General features: G+C 40.8%; 2 protein-coding genes across 5 annotated transcripts; both read right to left on the bottom strand.

Annotated features, from left to right (window-relative positions):
- Positions 1 to 330: 330 nt before the first annotated feature.
- Positions 331 to 16,078, bottom strand: LOC137265126 (uncharacterized). 4 transcript variants are annotated; one of them, XM_067800436.1, is made up of 10 exons: positions 16,042 to 16,078; positions 14,249 to 14,359; positions 13,321 to 13,630; positions 12,956 to 13,059; positions 11,097 to 11,132; positions 10,012 to 10,113; positions 9,730 to 9,852; positions 3,580 to 3,831; positions 1,769 to 1,852; positions 331 to 1,579 (listed from the first exon to the last, which is right to left on the bottom strand). In XM_067800436.1, the coding sequence occupies exons 1-10, from the start codon at positions 16,076 to 16,078 to the stop codon at positions 513 to 515; spliced, it is 2,226 nt and encodes a 741-aa protein (XP_067656537.1). In that variant the 3' UTR covers positions 331 to 512. The 4 variants fall into 4 exon arrangements, with proteins under 4 accessions (XP_067656537.1, XP_067656539.1, XP_067656538.1 ...); XM_067800438.1 differs by having other exon boundaries at positions 13,321 to 13,618; XM_067800437.1 differs by lacking the exon at positions 16,042 to 16,078 and adding an exon at positions 15,828 to 15,883.
- A 3,034-nt stretch (positions 16,079 to 19,112) lies between these two features.
- Positions 19,113 to 21,188, bottom strand: LOC137264971 (uncharacterized). Its single transcript, XM_067800313.1, has 4 exons — positions 21,176 to 21,188; positions 20,531 to 20,836; positions 20,202 to 20,274; positions 19,113 to 19,758 (listed from the first exon to the last, which is right to left on the bottom strand). Exons 1-4 carry the CDS (start codon positions 21,186 to 21,188, stop codon positions 19,113 to 19,115), a joined length of 1,038 nt encoding a protein of 345 aa, XP_067656414.1.

Here is a 21,188-nt window from a genome sequence, read left to right as displayed (position 1 = left end):
ATCTATTCTGCATCAAACATTCCAACAAGATAATGTCACAAAAAGTATTGATAATGAAGACGTTATGTACTGAGTACTTAACTTGCATTAGGACTTACATGAACAAAATGACAAAATGTTCAGATTGTTTTGCCTGAAACCATACAATGAAATGAAACTAGTAGCGACTGGAAAAACAGGTGTGCCTACTCTGCTCTGATTGTCAATTGCTAATTCCTTTGGATGGGATTTTGCCATCTGGTACTATAACTATGTGCTCCTTGTGATGGTTCATGAGTTCAAACCAGATACTTTGTCTTCAGTTGGCCATGTATAAAGTACATCAATGAATACAAACAACATAGTTTATTTTGTGATGTCATGTACAACTGTCAAATAAATAATGGTTTCAATACAAATAAACTAGATTAAATGTCCCCAACACTCAATCCAGTGTTTACTGAGCCAGCCAGTAATACACCTGGAAGAGACATTTGAAGGGAGGATCTTTGATTGAAGAATTATGGCATCACCTAAGTTGCTTCTATATTTTCCATCACATAGGCAAGATGATTGGAAATGATGTTATTTAAGTCTTTAGATATACTCATTAAAACTCGAAAGTTTTCTTTATCATTTAGCACACCTGATGGCATGGCCATGAAATCTGTGATTGATTTATGCACCTGGCTGATTTTCTGAAACAGAACCTGACTGAGAGGAATCTTGAGCACTTTACACAGCTCTGTGAAGTTGGACAACCAGTTGAAATATTCCTGGCTAGCAAAGTCAGGCTCCTTCACATAATCCACACCATCTGCTGTGTCAGCTGAAAGAGTCGCAGCAGCCATGTCTTGCTCACTCATTGCTGCAGCAGCATCATTAGATGGTCTGTTGTCTAACTGGACAATACTAGTCTCCAGCTGATTATCTGCTGTTTGATACTGAATCTCGTATATCTGCTGTTCATCATTACCCTCAGCTAACTCCTGTATGATCTGGTAAGCAGCCTCTACAGGCAATGCTCCATTGTCTCCCTTCCCATCCTCCTGGACTTCAGCAATGGCAATAACAGTCTTCTCAACATTCCCATTCTCTGACTGAATCAATGGCAAGTCACTGAGAGGGATCTCTATTTGATTCTGTTCATTCTGAGGGCCAATCTCTGTCTCGGTTTCCAACTGGTCTTTGTCTCCTCCACTCTGATTAGATGGAGAAGCAATTTCTACTTCCTGCACAACAAATCCAGTGTTGAGATTCTGAATGAGACTGACGATCTTCCTCTGATTGGCCAGAGCTTCCACATCAATCTGTCCTGGAGATTTCTTCTGAGTTCCTGGCATCATGATGTTAACAACGGTGGTGTCAGATGGGTCAACCATGGTCTGATCACCGGCTATGGTGACCTGCTCGCCCTGTTTCAACTGGCCACCATGCCATCTAGACATGTGCACTCGTATCTGATTCTGTCGCTTGAATTTCTCTCCACAAAGAGAACACTCGAAGGGCTTTGTGCTCATATGTTCACGGAAATGTCTACGCCTACTTGATGGATCACTGAATTTGGCAGAGCACACCTCACATTCATAAGGCTTCACTCCTGAAACACGACAACAAACTTAAATCTTTGTTAGTTTCATGCTTAATGGGAACCATTCAACTTAGCAATGTGTAAGTTGTCTAGCCCTTTTGCCTATGAAGATAACTGATGAGGTGACTACAGCACATTTAATCATATTTAATCAGATTCGTGTGATGACGCTACATATTTGTACAAAACATTACTGACCTGTATGTATGATCTTGTGTCTGGCCAGATCTGACTGATGAGCAAAAGCTTTGGAACACTTATCACACTGGAAAGGGCGTTCACCTAAGAAGACAAAACACCCATTTATTATCCATACATTGAAACATAAGTGAGTACATAAAAATCATATGTTGCACACGTGTAATAAACCCTAAAAACACCCTAAAATGAATTTCATTGGTCAGCTATCTGACCATGACCCCACAGGAATGTGGAACTACTTTTTTCATTCATAACTTTTTGCTACAAATTTACTACGTATGTTCAGTCTCGCTACCACGAGAACAAACCAAAGAAATGCTATCAAACATTAAACGTTACAAACAAACAATTTTTCACACACTGAGTCTATTGATACGAGATTTCAAGAAAAGGTAAAAATAAACTCGGCTCAATAACGACAAAGCGAACACACATCACTGGTGACAAATGGCTAACTAATGCCTGCAAACACCTGATTCAGAAGTTGCAAGACAACAACGTAACTCATCATGCACGTGTCTGGACATAAAAATGTGCAGAGTGTGAACAATTATTCAATCGTTTCGTTATCTGCAGTTTGTCTGAAATAAATCTAACATCCCAATGCATGTCGTACACAAATACAAGCAAAGCCTTGTCTAGTGATGTTGTTTACACTATCTTCGGAGGTCCAATATACAGGGGGACAGTGAGTGAGACCGAGCCGTTACAAACCGTCGCCATGTTGCTTGCTTTCCTCTCAGTGGCTCTTCTGACGAGGAATAACTTTCCCAATAACAATGTTTCCAGTTATACAATTCTTACAGTTACTTAAGTTGATAAAGATTAAATTTCAATTCAAAATGTGTTTGTATTTTTTGTCTTCATGCAAGAGTAGCTAGTCAATATGTCGCATTCTTTACTTGGTAGCATCACACAGGGAGTTTACATCCATAGTGCAGTATCACTGTATTCTTACGCGACCTTGACCAAGCGACAACAGCTGATTTTGTCTTATGCGGACTTGGTTGTTTAGAAATAAAAAATTAGATACAAATGGATAATAAAGAAATTACCTCACTCGCTCGTGTATTAATCTCTATATATATAATTGTAAACATCCCAAAACAACAGCTGCAAAGGCTCTTGTAGTGTTAACAGATGAGTTTGATCAAACCCAATTCACGTTACTGGCTGATAGCTGAACACTGGAAAAGTAAATATAACACACTAGCATAGTCTGTGACAGCCAAACAAAAGTCACACAATATATATTGCTACCCACCCATTCAGAGGGTTTGCCACCTGCAACATTTATTTGAGTACCTACAACCTCTTAAGGTAAGCAAGAACTTGTGACCGTCCATTCTGGTTAGAACCCAAACAACAAAAATTCTAATAATAAGTGAAGTAATAATTTCAAGCAGCAAGCAATATTCCCCCAGTATTATTGGAGCTACTAAGGACCAGAATATAGTAGGTTATGAAATAAACCCTGACCATCATCACAATAACCCAACACTTTAACCCCTCAGCTACCCCACTTTCAGATATAGTTGGTGACGTTCCTGATGTAAGATCCAGGTTAGATTGATCTTCAGCAACCAATGCTTGCTCTAAGAAGCACCTAACAGGATCTGGTGGTCAGACTCGCTGACTTGGTTGACACATATCATCATATCCCAACTGCACAGATCAATGATCATGTTGTTGATCACAGGATATTTACTGACTGCCACTATGTAGCTTGAATGTTGCCAAGTGTGGCATTAAACAACAAAGAAACAAACAAACAATGATCTAGTTAAGCTATCTGTGCCATTCATCACCTGTGTGCATCTTCATGTGGGACCTGAGGTACACCATCTGGGAGAATCGACGGGAACATATCTGACAGGCAAACGGAGTGTTGTTGGTGTGGGTGATGAGGTGGCGCCGGAAGCAGCTGACTTGTCGGAAGGATCTGTTGCACACCTCACATGTGTAGGGCTTGGTGTTGCTGTGTATTGTCATGTGTTCCTTAAGGGTCACACTGCTGGAGAACTTCTTACTGCAGTCTGTGCATTCGAATGGCTTGATGCCTGACAACACAAGACACTTAAATATCATTCAGTAATATCTGCAACATAACATTTTGAAACAGTTTATCAATGAAATTATCAAAAGAAATTCGTCAAATGAATAAAAAAATTATGGTGGCAAGGACACCATATAATTGATGACAGTAAATTTGCAACACATAATTTTCTGAATAAAATTGATATTTTATACTTATGCTGACTCATGCTTAATTGCTTATCTCCTCCTGGCAACGGTAGTGGAACACCTGAAATCCCCTGAAGTTCCCTTCTAAAAGAAGCAGACACTCACCCACGAGTAGCCTCCCCTCCCGCACATGGTCAGCTGATAGGCAAAGACAAGAATATAGGAATTCAGCATGTCTGTGAGGGGCGGCTGGGACGGCTTTCGTCATGAGTCAGGATAAGAATAAAATATCAATTTTATTCAGAAAATTACATATTTTTCCTTATCCTGACTCATGCTTAATTGCTTATAGAATGGAAACGGAAACATTCAAGACGTGGACTCTCCACCATTATACTCCGCAGATCATCTGGCTTCCACAAGTCACGTGACAAATCGGGTGAGTAAATTCAGCGCCTTCGGGAAGCTGTTAGTTGCTGCACAACTACAAGAGGCCCAAACTGGTGAATGCCAGTGACGTCCTAAGTGACTATGTAGGTAATGGTTAGCAAACACTGTGTTTGACTTCCAAAAGCAGCCCTCCATTATAGTTGATATCAAGCAATTCCCATGTAGCGCTAGTGTAAAGGCCAAGGCTCTGACTTCATGTGGGTTGGAGGCTCGCGGAGGTTCCAGTCCTGCTGCTTTACAGGCTCTCTATATAACAGCTCTGATCTACACTGAGATAGTGTGGTGGAATACTTCCGTAGGTGTCTCATTAGATATAGGGATGAACAGGCACTTGAAACGTTGTCTTCTAGACTTGGTATGTGCAATGTATATCTTCAATGCTCTGACAGGACCTAGTGATAAGTCTCGCGTATCATTAACTCCCAGGATTGAAGACAAGGCCAGTATGCGGAACTGTCTGCCCGGTTGACCTGGCAGTTGATTTTATTCAATAAAATCCCCTCGAAGATGCAGATGAGCTGTCTCTTGGTGACTTGCATCAAACCCCGTTTGATTGAAGTCTAGAGCATGAATTTCTAACATTCGTGCAGCTGTAGCTAAGGACAAGTAAAAACAATGTCTTCTGAGTTAGCAGTTCAATTGAGGTCCGGTCAGACGGCTCATACACATCACTTGTGAGATGTTGGAGTACGATGTTTAGATCCCACGCTGGAGCTTCAAATCTGTGTTGTTGATCATCAAACTTGAAGGAGCTTAGTAAGGCAAGTAGCTTGGATACTTTAGTCAGCTTGCTCCCCGTTCCAATAGTGATGACTGAGCTGCCAAGCATGTAGATAATGTAGAGCCTTTCAGACCTCTGGAATGGGGTAGATGGCATAGATAATCTGCTATCTGAGGATGTGTTGCCTTCATTGCTGTGAATCCTTTCTGCCTGGTGTATGCCTCAAAGTGTTTCCACTTGTCATCATACAGGGTGCGAGTTGATTTCCGTAAGGCTAATGTAACTGCTTTCGCTGCTCTCACTGAGTATCCTCTGTGCTTTAATAGGTCTTGATACAGTCCATACATAGAAGTTGGAACACAGATGGTTTGACGTGTGCCTGTTTTTTGTGTGAGGATGGACAAGAAGATTCTTCCAATCAGGTAATTGTAGCACTGGTTGTCCTAACCCTTCTATAAGTGTTGGAAACCAAAGGCGCGACCAAGATCAGTTGTAGCCCCTTCGTCTGTTTGATTTTCTCAATTACTTTTTGCTAGCAGCACTGGAGGGGGAAACGCAAACACATTTAGTCCTTCCCACAGGATGCTGAGAGCATCTGGTACCAGTGACACAAAGGTTGTTGTCTGTTTGTTGAACCTTGTTGCAAATAAGTCTATTTGCTGCGGTCTGGAAGATTAGTTGAAATGCCTCTCGATGCAGCATCCACTCTGTTGGTGATGGACGAAGGGGATGAGATAAGGCGTCTGCCATGATGTTGCAGACTCCTGGTATGTGACATGGTGTTATTTGGAGATTCAGACTGTCGACCATGTCGAAGAGTTGAAACGTTAGGTGTAGTAGAGATGGCGATCTCATTGACCCTTGCTTGTTTATGTAGAAAGCTACTGTTGCACCATTTTCATCTCCAACTGGTTGATGTGAAGACTTAGATCTTTTTTCTTCCAGATTCCTGCTGCAACCTTGTTGTTTAGATGGGCACCCCATCATTGGAGAGACGTGTCTGCATAGAGATGGTTGTTGAATGCCGGCTGTAACATATTAGTTCCTGCGCAGACATAAGACATAAGACTCATGAGTTCCCCATAATGGGTATGGCCTCAAGATGTCCAACGTCGTAAATCGGTCAGGACTGGATACCTTGACTCAGGAACCAATGTCACAGACGTAGTTGTAGGCGTCTTCATCTGGTCATAACCTGAGCAGACCGAGTAGACATTGTCACTGTTGTAGTGGTAACGGAGAGAGTAGAACGTGTTCTAACATCAACTTGAACTTTGACCCACCGATCCTCTGGGACAGCGATGTATTTCAATGTAGCAATTAATCAAATCCCGAGGAATTTAGATTCACAAGTCATCCGAGCTGTGGTAGTAGCCTGATAGTGAAGTCCAACTTAGACTGAGCTGACTCTCTCATGATGAACTTGTACACTGTGCAAATGCGTCATTCTTTGTCTTCAGATTGTCAACACTGTTCATTATGAGCGAGTTAACATTCAAACGAAGTCTATTTATAGCTTTCTGCCTGTCCGATCAGAAACTGTCATTCATTGCTGCAAGCCTCGTAACAGGCAACACTGAGTCAGCTGTTAGGAGACCTCTATGCCGCCTGAAGAATCAAAAGTCGCTGTAGAGTGCTAATCTAGTGTGTCATCGACATCTTTCCATCGTTGAAAGTCTGTAACCACATGTAAATGACTTCCTAACACTGGAACAATATCACCAAATTCTGTGCATGGCGTCGTCTCTCAGAGGCCAGTGAGATTGTAGACGTGACGTGACATCTTGTTCAGACAGTGATACCCTTGCTAGCACTCTGGTTTGGTGAGCACGTGTCTCAATGAGTAAAAGCACGTAAAAAAACTCCAGCTGTTTAAGGCTGATGTAGACAGCCCGTTTTCCAGGTAGACATGGGAATGGCTAGGGCTAGAAAACTCCAGTCATTCCAAACCTGATCTTCGATGTTTACCTCCTCCTCCGTCCCTTGACGAACGGCCGTGCGCCTGAGAGTGCTTGTTTCATCCATAATGGCGCTAAAAGGAAGAAGATGACTTCTCCCCTCAAGTGTTAAACTTCTTATCCATCACTCATTGCACCCAGAAGACTTGCTAGTGTAACGTTGATTTGTCTGCTTAAGTCAAATTGTCCATGGATTTGATCATCATGACTCCTCTGGAATCTTGAGCAACTGTCCTTGCTACCTCTTCAGTCTTCCCATCAAACACATTAGGTGCAGACCATGGGGCTTGATACAAAGACTTCGTGAAGTTCTCACTCCATGATGAGGCAGACAAGAGCCCTTGTTGACGGAGTAGATTTAGACCCACAGCAGTAGAGACTAGATGTTCGGACATAAACTGCTGATCCTTCTTCTGAGTGACAAGTGCTGACAGGATCATTCTCTCTTCCTCATTACCAGGATTGCTGAACTTTGTAATGAGTCTCATTTATGGTTCTAGTTGGTGCTAGTCCGAAGAATGTTTGTCTCGTAGTAGTGTCGAGTTGTCTCTTGTCTTGTCTTCTACCTTGTAGGATCTACTGCAGGCTGTGCTGATTACCTTGTAACCTTTGTCTACATCAGGTGCCCCGATGAGGGGCTCCATGCGATGAAGAGGGAACCGTGAGTGTTGAACGGCAGCACCTGTTGTTGTTGAAACACGGTTGCTGATTTAAATGTCGTAGATATGTACAAGACATCGTAGATAACGTCTCAGGGTCATAGATATGGGAGTTATCGGCAGGAACGTTAACGTATCGATGTCATCATTCTTCATCTTGTACATGTTAAGTTCATTGGAGTCCTTAGATGGTGAGACTAAGTCTAAGCCACTCGAGATCCATGATGTGACTTCCGAATCTGAGAAGAGGGCTTCCTCCGGCGACGACTCTTGGTAGTGTCTATCTTCATCCTTCTTAGAGTGAGATGCATTCACTGAACACCGACAATCCCTTCTATGTGAGTCCAAGTCTGAAGGGCACAAAGACTGCAGACGGCGTCTTCCATGAGCTGGGGAGACTGAAGAAGATCTTTTGCGTTGACGAGTAGATGCAAGTGAACTCACTCGGTGCGAGTGGATCCTTCTCTGTACTGCGACGACATGACTGGGACCTTGATCTTCTGGAGGACGTGTGTGCATACACCTCTTCTTCGTCTTCGGGCGTGAGTGCAGGTCTAGACGAGTGCTCTCAGTGAGTCAGTCGACATTGTTGATGAATGCAGTCTTCTCTCTTCTTCCAACCATTCATCCATAAGGCTCATCATCTGTGTCATGAATTGCTGCATGAAGGCGCCTGCACTGAATGCCTGTGCTGAGTGCAGTGGCGGCCGAATTGTAGAGTTGCCTGATGCAATGCCCGAGGTTGCTGACGGAGTCTGCGATGTCTGATGATGATCATAGGGTTCTGAGGCGTTGATGATACCATCGGTGTCGATCTAGCTGAGGACGCACGTTGCCTATGTTGGTTGATATCTTGTTCACTGCGTATCATCAGTGGAGGCTCGTCAAAGATGTGTCGTTCTTGTAGTGGCACGATCTCTTCCCCAAACTATTTCTTCATTGAAAAATGTTGATTCTGTGATGATCTGGAGGACGAGGACTTTGACTTTGACTACTTAGATTTCTTTGACTGTGACACACCTGACTCTGTAGACGGTCTCTTCTGAGTTTTAGGAGACGACACGCACGACCCTGAACATAACCTCGGAGTGAGTGAGTGAGTTTTAGTTTTACACCGCCTTTTAGAAATATTCCAGCAATATCGCGGTGGGGGACACCAGAAAATGGGCTTCACACATTGTACCCATGTGGGGGATCGAACCCGGGCCTTCGGCGTGACAAGCGAACACTTTACCCACTAGGCTATCCCACTGCCCCACATAACCTTGGAGATATGGCTGACATATCATTGGAATGAATCTCGGCAGCAATAAATAAACGGTTACCCGAATTTATCTCACCAGATTTAGACATGGTTAATGTGAGCCGACGTTGCCTGTTTTTCGCACATCAGTGAACAGACCATAGGTATAAAATAAATTCTGACTCAAAATTTATAACGAGTATCAGAAGAACATAAGAGCTTACACGCCGGACAAAGTAAGTGCAGGTCAACTGCCGACAGTGTAGACACGATTTCATCATGTTAAATAAAATGAACATGAAATACATGTTAAATAAATACACAATAATCACAAAATTGATAATAATGATGCATATACAAAGCCAAATACCGCATACGACACAAATTTAGTTAAAGGACCAAAAGAATGAAAACCTTATCCCTGTATCGGGCGATAGGGAGAGATAACCATGGCCAATCAGCTGACCATGTGTGCGGGAGGGGAGGCTACACATGGGTGAGTGTATTTTTACATTCGTTTCTTTTAGAAGGGAACTTCAAGGGATTTCAGGTGTTCCACTACCTTTGCCAGGAAGAGGAGATAAGCAATTTAGCTTGAGTCAGGATAAGGAAAAGTTTATAATTTCCATGACTTGGAAACAGAACTATAAAAAGTGTGCATTATTTCGATAACCATAACATCAGGTGCATCTGGTGTCAATTTTTGCAGTTTTCATCAACAATGCAAGCTGACAAGAACATACCCATATGAACTAGTTTGTGTCTTCGTAGACTTTCATTGCTACGGTAACTCTTGCCACACCCTTCATAATCACATGCAAATGGCCTGGCTGTTGTGTGGGTCCACATGTGCACTTTCAGATTTCCTAGAAATAAAAAACTTCCTGCATTCAAACAAGAACACATTATCAAACATCAATATTTTTTTTTATTTGAACAAAGATAAGGAATGCACATGAAAGCAGCCCTGATCACTGCTTTGGTTTTAGTCAAGTGAAAGTCTTTGTCACCCTTGTAATGTTTACCTTTCTGAGTGAAACTCTTGCCACACCGAGGACACTTGAAACCTGTAGAAGTTCGGATGATTCTCCCAAGAGCCTCAATACTGTCCTCTTTGACATCAGGCGCTGGAACAAAGACATGTTATTCAGAACTTTGTGTATGATAGATACATGCAGATATAAAGTTTTAAGCACAGAGAGGTTACAATGCATGAAAATCTGAAAATGATATAACCAGATTTAAAAGAAACTAATATGGCAATGTCCCTCACCACTAATGAAGAATGAAATATTCATAACATATTTACAACTTTCAATCTTTGGGTCACACACAAGATTCCTGAAATGACTGGCATCTGCATAAGCACCCAAAGTAGGCTGTCAACATACTAGTATTTGAAGATATTGGGTGCAATGCTTTTACGCTTTTATATCACATTTACATAGGTTGAAAATGAGATCAAGGTGACACAAATCAACCTTGTCTGTGAAAAGTTTGAAAAGCTGTCAAAGTGTTGTAGGGGCTTTGACTATAATGTCAAAGAAACTTCAATCAACTGCTGACAGTGTAATCCCCTAATATAGGCGGTCACCAAATATAAAGATACTGGGTACAACAGTTCATGAGAATCGTGTATACAAGAATCGGGAAGCTGCTGCATACATGCTCCCTCGTTCAATGTTGCATTGTCCCCCGCTGACAAACTGCACGGAAAAGACTTTGACATCTTCTAACCTAAACTTTTTCAAAGCTGGATCCCTCCAAGAGAAGGATACTTGTACTAAAATGTCTTGAGAAAGAATAACAAAAAATCCCCTCCTTTTATTCTATCCTGTGAACTTGCGTTACAATTATTTTACTACTTGGTGACCACATGAAAGAAGTTCATGGAAAAATAATTTCTGATGTCAATATTCATTGTGAAGTAGACATTTGAAAAATCACCAATGGCTGCCAAAATCTGAAAGCACTCTCAGTTCATGGCACAGCAAACAAATGAATGTGTGGATACAACTTGTGATGTTATGGAAAAATCAGATATTTAACTACGCTTGACCTTCATCTAATATGGATGACTTTTTCTGAAATGAAGTCACCACAAACCTACCTGGTGGGAGATCACTTGTAGTCTTCCTAGGCCTCCCTGCAGAACAATATGTTGGTCAGTAGTTATATTAGACATGATATGGTCAAGAGCGCTTTTGACAGCAGTCTGTTCAACTCAAAAGTGGCCTGATGAATTGCAATCTATCTCAAACACTGATAAACATAAAATACTCAACGAAATGCTGATCATAATAAAAACATCAGACCAGCTGTGAGGCTTTTGCAGAATTTAAGTTTGTTTCACAAACTATCTTAAAAATATTGACGCAGTTCACTATTTATTATGAGGAAGGAGTGCAAAGAAAGGGACAGCCAAGTGAGCGAGGAAGGATGTAGACAGGTTAATGAATCAATAACTTCGTTGGAACTTGTGCATGTGCTCAAACACCTGACTGTGAAATAACACATTTATGAGATTTTCTTTCACTATATAACAACAACCATGGAATGTTATCTGAAATGTTTTGATTTTATGATATTTAATTATTTGGGTATGTCTGAAGTCTTCAGGAGTGTGTCATTTTATGTTGTTTTGCAAGAGTCAACAATATCTATGGTACAGCATGGTGCCCTGTAAGTACTGACTCTGAGTATGGCAAGTGGTTGACTGCAGGAACATCAACACATCAAAATAGTGGCATCTCATAAAAGTAAGCATACATGTTTATGTCTGCTATTTAAACACATTACAAAAAGCAAAAGTTGCATTGCTTTTGCTGTTCAGTACAGTAACCACCGTATCTTCCAAGTCACAATATAAATCTCTTATGGAACCTGCACAGTACCTCTGCCACAGGTTGATTCAAGTTCTGCCATCTCTTATAGCTAAAATGGATAGAATTATCATTAAAACGACTGCATGCTATCAGAAATAAGCGGGCCACTGTAACCTGACAATGCACACAAAATGCTTGATGATGGGCCATTATCAAGCCCGTTAATACGTGACGTCATAAGTAGCTCAGTTGTTGAAGTTCAATCACCTACGGCTCCTTTAAACTTGGGTTCATTATTGACCGTGTATCAGTCTCACATTCGTCACCTGTGCCTGTGCCATTATGCACTTTCCTGCCTGTGCCAACCATAACAATTGTACCATACATGACAACATACAGCAATGAAAATATCGACTTCAAGTCTAAAATTTTTGATCAGTGAAAACAGTAGCGACTGGTAGTATGTGCAAAGGTCAAGGTCGAATGTCGTCACTCTCAATAGTGACTTCATTTGTGTTGTTTTATGACGTGTCTATATTTATAAAATGTCTGTCAGTGACCTCCGTCGTTTTGTTGTTGGCAGTAAATGCTTCTAAACCGATGCCGCTGGTTTCATTCTTATTTTATTAAAAATTCTATTCATTTTAGTTATAATAACGGTAACGCTATCTTTCAGGGCATTATCATTTGCAGAAGTCCTCGGTCTTTTCAAATGCCCTCCTTCGTCGGGCAGTTAATGAAAGTCCTCGGGCATCTGCAAATGATAATGCCCTGAAAAATAGCGTTTCCCTTATATCATAAAATTCATTCAAAAAGTTGCATCAATTTTATTTCTTTCAGTTTTGACAAGTCCACACATCCAGATATATATCTGTGATGAATATGTACAACTTTCATCTAGAAAAATATCACAAAGCATGAGACACTATTTCAAAATTTGCAAAGCTACCATTTGTTTACTTTGGTTGTACTCCTCCATATGTCTCACTGATGCCCTTCTAGTAGCTAACCACATGGTCACTTTTATCATACATATTATCATGTACCTTGCTGTCACAGTCATTATAACATATCTGCAATTTTACAAACCAATATGGCAAGCACATTAACAAGAATCTGTATATTTTGGGTGAAAGAACATTACCCCTTTTGCCTGTTGACTTTTTCTTGACAGGAACCAGCTCTGTTTCTGGATCAAAGTCAGAGTCATCAGTTTCCTCATCAATGTTGACTGGATTCTTAAAGTCTCTGCAAACACCACAATCACATACAGTAGATGCAGTTATCTAATACGTAAGTGAACATGCTTGTACAAATAAATGGGCATTAATGCACATATCATAGCAACCTGTGAGGAAAACAGTCTGAGTCTTGTTCCTCAAAGCAATCTCTGTGATAGGACAGTCTTATCTTCTCTAAACAAAGACTTATGATAGCAATAGTGTATTTTTGTGTACAAAACAATTCAGATCAAGATTAACTAAGTTAAGATAAGACACCAATCCATACCTGAACTTGGCTGGGATGATCCTCTGTCTAGCTGGCAGTCTGCCTGACCTCCGTTCTATGTCATAGTCATTGGCCTGCACACCAACCTCCATGAGGATGCGGTAGCTATTCTGGGGGTCAGTTGGTAAAACAGTGACCTGATCTTCATCTTCTCTCTCAGTCAACAACTCCTCGATATCATGGGTCTCATCACTAGTCAGCTCCATGGTCTCATGACTCATGGTGGCTGAAGTCTCAGTACCAATCTCAGCTGTTTGAATGCAAGTGCTCTGAGTTGTCTCCCCTTCCACATGCTGTGCTGGAGCAGTATCTAAAATAGTTATACAACACCTAGCATTTCCAGATATGATACTATGGGTATTGAACATTAATATGCCTGAATAAATATTTAATAACAGACAGACTAGAATAACTATTTAATAAGGCAGACACCTTTGTTATAATTGTGATTAGACTAAGGCTGACACAAAGGAACAGACACAATAGACACAATACATCATAAACATAGTACAAGACATTTGATTTTCAGGAATATTAGATGATCCAATTTGTCCATGATTGTTACTGGACACATTTCCAAATACATGCTATTTAGCAAATTACAATACAATACAGGGAAGACAGAATATGTTAGCAGTTTCCTTGTGTCTTGTTTTCCTAAAATTCATATTCAATGTTCACAATGAATACAAGTAAATTAAACTATACATATTTGGAAATTATTGATCAAAACAAGAAAAACAGTCAGTTAGATTTATTATATCAATATTTCATAACCAGTTTCCAACAGATGACATCCCACAGAACACAGTGGTTGTCTTAACCTAAATCATTTTAGCCCCCATTGTGGTCCATAGAACAGCAGACAATATGATGTGCAATGGGATACATCATACTGTCACTTATCACTGTGTTTATTCATACTGACCTTTAGATAGCATGGTCTCCATCTGTCTGGTGTCCTCATTATCACATTCAATGATTTTATCATCTGTAGTCCTTGGCTCTGATTTTACAGAAGAGGTAGATTCTAAAACTTCTGAAACCATAAATTGGAGGCACTGGATACTAGTTGCAGATCATACAATTTCTATTTTTAGCTTCCATTGTATAACTGAGATAATAAACCACACAAAGTACAAATATTACCTCACAGTTCTGACCTGCATTTACGATTAGTATTAATAACCAATTGCTTGCACACACAAACTCAGCAACCATACCTTTTCAGCTACTTCACGAAGGAAGCCACAGTGGGTAAGATTGCGGAGTTTGTGTGCATGCAAATAGGTGCCCGACTCTCACAGTGTGGGTTGAGACTAAAAATCCTGGATGGGACTAGCCTAGTGAGAGAGGTTTTTTTCAGTAAGGGGGCCACAGGCCCATTATACATGTTACACCAAGTGCACAGTTGAACAAGCGCCTATTTAATCATTTACTTGAATGCCACAGAGAAGAGTTCACATCAGGATGTAAGGATATTACATTCACATGAACGTATTACATTTAGGAGATAAAAATCATGTGTTGGCCAATTTCTGGGTGTTATTGAGTATTTGAAGCACGGGAATGCATTTGGAACCAAAGGGGTTTTACTGTCTGCACTCGTTTACATCGAGTATGGGTACAGCAGTGAAGTGTCATCAGCTGGCCATTTCAGCTGGTTCCCATGGTAGCATCTGGAGTTGCTCACAATATGATTTGAATGACGTCACCACTGTTGATGACACAACAAAACAATTGTTTACATGTCAATACGCAGTGAATAGTCTTGCAGTTTCCGGGAATCTAATACCATTTGATCATGTTTTTCAACCAATCAGATTACAGAACACAGTAACTTTTGGTTTACAACTTTTAAGAGCTAGGTATGAACATTTATAAAGATCATTAATGACAACTACATTCTTTGACATGAAAAACTGAAACTTCTCATGTGATGGGTGAATGTAGTAATATTTAGGAATTGTCTTTTCTCTCTGAGATCATTATTGAATGTACACTAAACACAGAAATGATATTCATTTTCTACAGATGAAATGATACAAAAATATGATATCTTTTTAATAATCCCAAGTATAACATGTGATGTAACAAGCACATATGCGAATAAACCATATCTTTTTATGTTTACAGAGTTGTTGTTACCCTTTTAATGAATGCCAGGGATGGCAACAAGTGAAAGTGATTTCAGCTGAAAATCAGCTGGGATTCTAGGGGCCTTCAACATTGTCCAAGACAGACTGATTTGCAATTAAAAGCGTGGATTTCCGCAGATTCAAGAAACTTGCCATCCCTTGCATACCATAGGCTATGCTCTTCATACAGCAATAACCACATCAATGTGATTGTACAATGTACCGTGTTCTCACTACAGAGCCAGAAGATGTTCCTCCTTGTAGTTTTTCTACAAACTACAGTACAAGCAAATCCGTTTTTTATAATTTGATTCTTGATTTGCAGTACTCTTGAATCTCATTCGAGAAATATCTGTGTTGACAAATCACCTGAATTTTGCACGGTTTCAGGGGGCATGTTCCTTGCAGCAAACACGAACTACTGCCACACAGTTCATGCAAAAATATAGTAACATTTAACTTGGACTCCTTATTAGATGGGACCATTATTACTATTGCGCTTGAGAAAAGGAATCAGAACGTTTACAGCCTAACAAAAACTAATACAGACAAAGGTGACTAAAATCTCTTAATATAATATTACCGCGAAGATCGCAAGGGGCCGCCATCTTTACTGACATCCCCGGATGTAGCGCATGTTTCAAGTTAGCCAATCACAGTTTCGCAATTATCTCATCACGGAGGGCGTCAATATAGTAGAATACCAGCAGACAAAAATGCAAAAAAATAATAATTCAATAAATTAAACATGACAACATAAATACCAGAGTTCGGAGACGAAGTTTAGTGAAAATATATCACAAGGACAGATAGAGTATGTCAAAACTGACGAAACACACAAGGTTCACACAACAAGTCCAGGTTGTATCTGTAGCTCTTCCAATGCTTGTCCAGCCTTCCTTTGAAACAGTTAATGGTTGGGACTCTAGAGAAAACACAGGACAGCATGGATGCTCCTTTACTTCTGTCTGGAAAGTCTGGCATGTTTTCCTTGTTCTCTACTGTGAAGACGCTTGTAAAGAACTGATTCACTGTACTGGATTTTTCCTTATCTGTAGTAGATGTTGTTCAGTCTGGATTTGTCAGGTCTGCTACAGCATCTCTTGTTTTCAGTTTGCTGTTTGTATATGCGTAAAAGGCTTTTGGGTTGTCTTTCACCTCCCTGGCTAGTTTTTGTTCAAAACTTCTCTTAGCTTGCCACACATTTTCTTGACCCTGTTTCTGGCTCTAGTATATTCTCTGCAGTCAGACTCCTTCCGTGAAGCTCTATGCTGTTTTTTTTTTTTGTTTTTTTTTTTTTTTTGCTGATCTGAATGTTTCTTTACTCGCGGGATATGTCACTAGATTGTCATTGATATCATGTCTTTTAAAACTTCCAAGCTCCTTCTGTGTCTAGATTCTTCATCCCCACTTCATTCTCTGCAACTGTGTCCTCATAGCGTCATTTAGTACAATGTGCGTTGTATTTGCCTGCGTCCTTCTAGATTTCGTGCTACATATTGTAGCGAAACTTGAGAACTTGATGATGGCTCTTCCCCAATGGGCACAAATGCTCGACAGCATCAATCGCCTTCTCGTCTTTAGTCATGATAAGGTCCAGTGTTTTGGATGTCTGCATGTATATCGTCTCCCTGACACTTACGAAAAAATACCGACAGCAAATAATATTTTTACCATATATCTTTTTTAAAACATAAATGCGTTCTGAGTACACAGAAGACTTATACAATTCTCTGGTTATAGATAATCGATAGTATAAATGATAATTTCTAATAACTATAAATATTCCTCTAACAGACTGGCGTCTGGCATCCTTAGGCAGTCCAATTATCTAGACTGGCATCTTCGAAGGATATGATTACAATGTATTATATATGTACGTCCACCTGGGCTCAGCATTCAGTGCAGCCTCGGAGCAAGGCTTCGTACACTGGTGTAAACTGAACCTTCTTGTATGCATATGTATGCAGCGAAGCATTAAATGTACTGCAGCAAACTATCATCTCTTAACGGTAAACGTTCACAATGTATAGGTTAAGGTGATGATTTGTAGTCAGTGGATCTGTTTCAGACACGAAGACATCATGGCTCTCTACGAATGACAGGTGCGACTCATCTAGAAAAGCAAACGCTTGTATTGTCATCATAAAGGAATATTTTCGTCACTAGAGAGTCAGATGATATTACCACGAGAAGTACTTTATGTATCTTAACAAGAATATTTGAGTAAATTGAGGCCTACCTCCATGTAGATAGTGGACTCCTTGCCTAGCAGTCGTGCCACCCCATCAAAGCTGCATGTGTATTTAAGTCTTTCCTACGCCCCAACCCCCAAGGCACTTTCAGCCAATAGTTTCATATTATATATTAATATCTACACCAAAGCCTGAACACACTACCCGGGATCGAAAATTCTGGTTACAACTGATCTTCTGCAACCAATACTTGTCGTGAGAGGCCTCTAACATGATCGGGTGGTCAGACTGGCTGACGTAGTGTGTATAATCGTGCAATCGCATCACAAAAGCGTAGATCGATGTTCATGCCGTTGATCACTGGTTTGTCTGGTTCAGACTGTTATTTACAGACTGCCGCAATATGGGTGAAATATTGCTGAGTGCGACGTTCAACAACAAACAAGCCAACCTCAACAAGCAACAAACACAAGTGTCAAAGATAATGCCATTTAATCAGTTCAAAATCGACACACACAATAATCCATACAAAAATAACAGCAAATATGTGTATAACATGTTGTATCGAAAACAATCCTTAATAAATTAATAAGATATAGATGTGGGGAGATGAATTTCATCCTTCTGGTCGTATCGACAACCTGAAAAACAAACAAGAGTCTGATATTAATGAGACCCGTGACGGTCCCGGGGTAGAATAAGGCCTTCAGCAACCCATGCTTGCCATAAATGGGCGACTATTCTTGTCGTAAGAGGCGACTAACGGGATCGTGTGGTCAGACTCGCTGACTTGGTTGACACATGTCATCGGTTCCCAACTGCGCAGATCGATGCTTGTGTTGTTGATTAGTGAATTGTCTGATCCAGACTAGATTAGTTACAGACCGCCGCCATATAGCTGGAATATTGGTGAACTCACTCGGTCACTGATATTAAGGAAACAGAAGTCTCCCAATGCATCCTACTTATATCACGGCCTTTCATACACGGGTTAAAGTTGTCATATTGCCGAGTGCGGCGTTAAATAGCAACCAGCACGAGTGACGATTGGAAAGGTGTAAAGGTGTGCAAAACAAACCCTTTGATGTAAAGAAATTCTTACATGACATATACATATGAAAGATATTTTCACTGTACTTAAGGTATGTATATTTACTATAAACTGGTTGTGACAATGAAACCATACCCACGATATCACCACTATACTGTAACTCTATAACTACAATAGCGAATACAAAACAAAACAAAACAAAAAACAAAACTGCATGTGTCAATCAACATGTCATTGACAACACGTCTTTCCTAGCTTGGGCTTTGTAAAAAAATGGTGTCACCGTGGAAGTTACAAAACTGGGTCTGAAGTCCCCCAATCAATTTACAAAACATTTTTAAATTCAATATAATCATCACTGAATAGGTTGGATATCATATGCACAGTGAAGACCTTACCTTCGAAACTTCAATTTGTCTTGTTTCTTTTTAAGGGCAAACAATTATCCAACATGGCAGGTCTCTGGATGGTGTGTCGTCTGGTACCCTGGTTAGACAGAGAAGAAGAAGCGAATGTGGATGGATGATGTTCGGGAGGAGCAGCAGGAACAGAGGCTGTATGAATGACAGATGCGGCCTGGCTGGCTGATGGTTGGTGACACCGAGCTGCAGGTGATGTGACTGTGCCCACCCTTCTGCTTCCCGTGACTGCAGCGTTGATGGTGGCAGCTTTTATGCGTCTCTTCCTCTTCTTTAAAGGAAGATGATGTTCATCAGAGGCATGGGATGCTTCCGAGTTCAGAGGTCGCTTCAGACATGATGTCTTGATGTCAGAGCTCCCGTCCATGTCCTCTGTGACAGTGGTATGGTAAATATCGGTTACTGTGACCGCACATGGTTCAAATAAGGCAACATAGGAGATATGCTTGATTCGCCGCTTGACGTCGCTGTAATTGGTGTACCATTCATGCAGATGATACTCTGTATAGTGGACTTCTCTATCTGCCCGACATGTGTCCCTCACTCGCTGTAGTGATCTGTCCTGCTCCTCAGATGGGCGTAAGTGGGGTTTAAAGAAAGGCTTGGACGCTGCAGCTCCGACGGTTGGTTGGGATCTGAGGCATACACGGAACAGTCATGATGCGTCTCCACCAAAACATATGTGCTGTCCAAAAGGACGTGTTTCGTTTCAGAAGTTAAAAAACCCTTATTGTTATAAGACAATACACAACGAGCAATAATCTCATTCCTTTAATATTTGTTGGTTGGGTTACATTACGATGAAAATGATAAATGATGGGATTACAAATTCACCAGTTACTTCCTTTCTTATTCCTGACACCTTCGTCTCAGTTATATCAGGGTGTGTCAGTTTGATGTGATAGTGGTTGAAGCGTTCGCCCGGGACGCCGAAGACCCGGATTCGATTCCCCAAATGTGGACCTCATTTCTGATGTCCACCACTCCCCATCCCCCGAAATATTGCTGCAACGTGAAACCATTCTCACTCACTCAGCTATATCACTTCAAAATCGCACATAGAGTTGAGAAAACACACCTCGAGCAGTTGCTGTTGTCAAGATCCTCACCATCTACAGTTGCGATGTTGTATTCATCTTCCAGGGTTAGATCTAGGTAAAGAGGATTATACAGATATAAAAAGCTATCATATTCAGCATCATTTATAACCAAGCTCCCGTCCCATGATAAGCTCGTAGCACTCAACTGATAGTAACGCCCATACCATTAACAGATACATACAGTAGCTGTAGCGCTTAGACCTCAAACCAGCAGTAAACTGTATAAATTAATGTAGCTTTAATAATAGTATATGATCTTGTGTGGCTCATCCGAATTTTATCTCATCCCATGCATCACGATACGTACCTCGGTGTAGCCATGCATTGGACGTCCTCTGTTTCCGTCGGCAAGTCAGCGTCTTCTGGTGATGAGATTTAACAGGAGCGTCAGTACAGTCTCTAGCACCATCACGAGACGATCCGAACTTCCTGGACAAGACTTCAGCAGAAACATGGCCTTCATCTGTCCCTGGGAAACTAGATGTGGAGACCACTGTGGATGATGCTTCTCCTTGTCTTTGGGAATTTGACGACTGAAAACCACCCCTGTTGTTGAAAACATAGGTCATGCCCGGATCATTGCCAGGACACAGACACAGTCTTTGGGGTCGATCTGAACACAATGCAAATACGTGTTATACACATACTTCATGGTGCATACATGTTCTAGAACATAAATTTTTTTCTGATACACGTATCTTCAACTATCATTTTTAGTCTGAGTAATATGGTCATGAGAACCGTTTAGAAGCCATCGCCACAACCGGCTCTCGTGAGAGTCTGTGCGTTAGAGCACAAGGTCTCTAAGACAAGTAATCAGTTTTGGTGAGAATCTGTCAACTGGTGCATAATCTTAATGCAGTTCCAATATACACATATTTACCTCAACACAGATCCTCTACTTGATTATAGTAGTAACAAATAAATCACGTTTAAGAATGCCAAAACTTACTTTCAAAGCTCAT

The sequence above is a fragment of the Haliotis asinina genome, chromosome 15, assembly GCF_037392515.1.
Source record: "Haliotis asinina isolate JCU_RB_2024 chromosome 15, JCU_Hal_asi_v2, whole genome shotgun sequence".
NCBI classification, from domain to species: Eukaryota; Metazoa; Mollusca; class Gastropoda; order Lepetellida; family Haliotidae; genus Haliotis; species Haliotis asinina.
Note: the sequence above shows the minus strand (reverse complement) of the source record. Positions and strands in the feature narration are given on the sequence as shown.

Coding starts and splice junctions, on each gene's coding strand:
- LOC137264971 (XM_067800313.1), bottom strand. Junction 20,275..20,530: donor CAATGCATGGCTACACCGAG/GTACGTATCGTG, acceptor CTCTTTACCTAG/ATCTAACCCTGGAAGATGAA. Junction 19,759..20,201: donor GACAACAGCAACTGCTCGAG/GTGTGTTTTCTC, acceptor TGTATGCCTCAG/ATCCCAACCAACCGTCGGAG.
- LOC137265126 (XM_067800436.1), bottom strand. CDS start 16,078: ATGTCAGTAAAGATGGCGGCCCCTTGCGATCTTCGCG. Junction 10,114..11,096: donor TACAAGTGATCTCCCACCAG/GTAGGTTTGTGG, acceptor TCTTTGTTCCAG/CGCCTGATGTCAAAGAGGAC. Junction 9,853..10,011: donor CAAGAGTTTCACTCAGAAAG/GTAAACATTACA, acceptor TTTTATTTCTAG/GAAATCTGAAAGTGCACATG.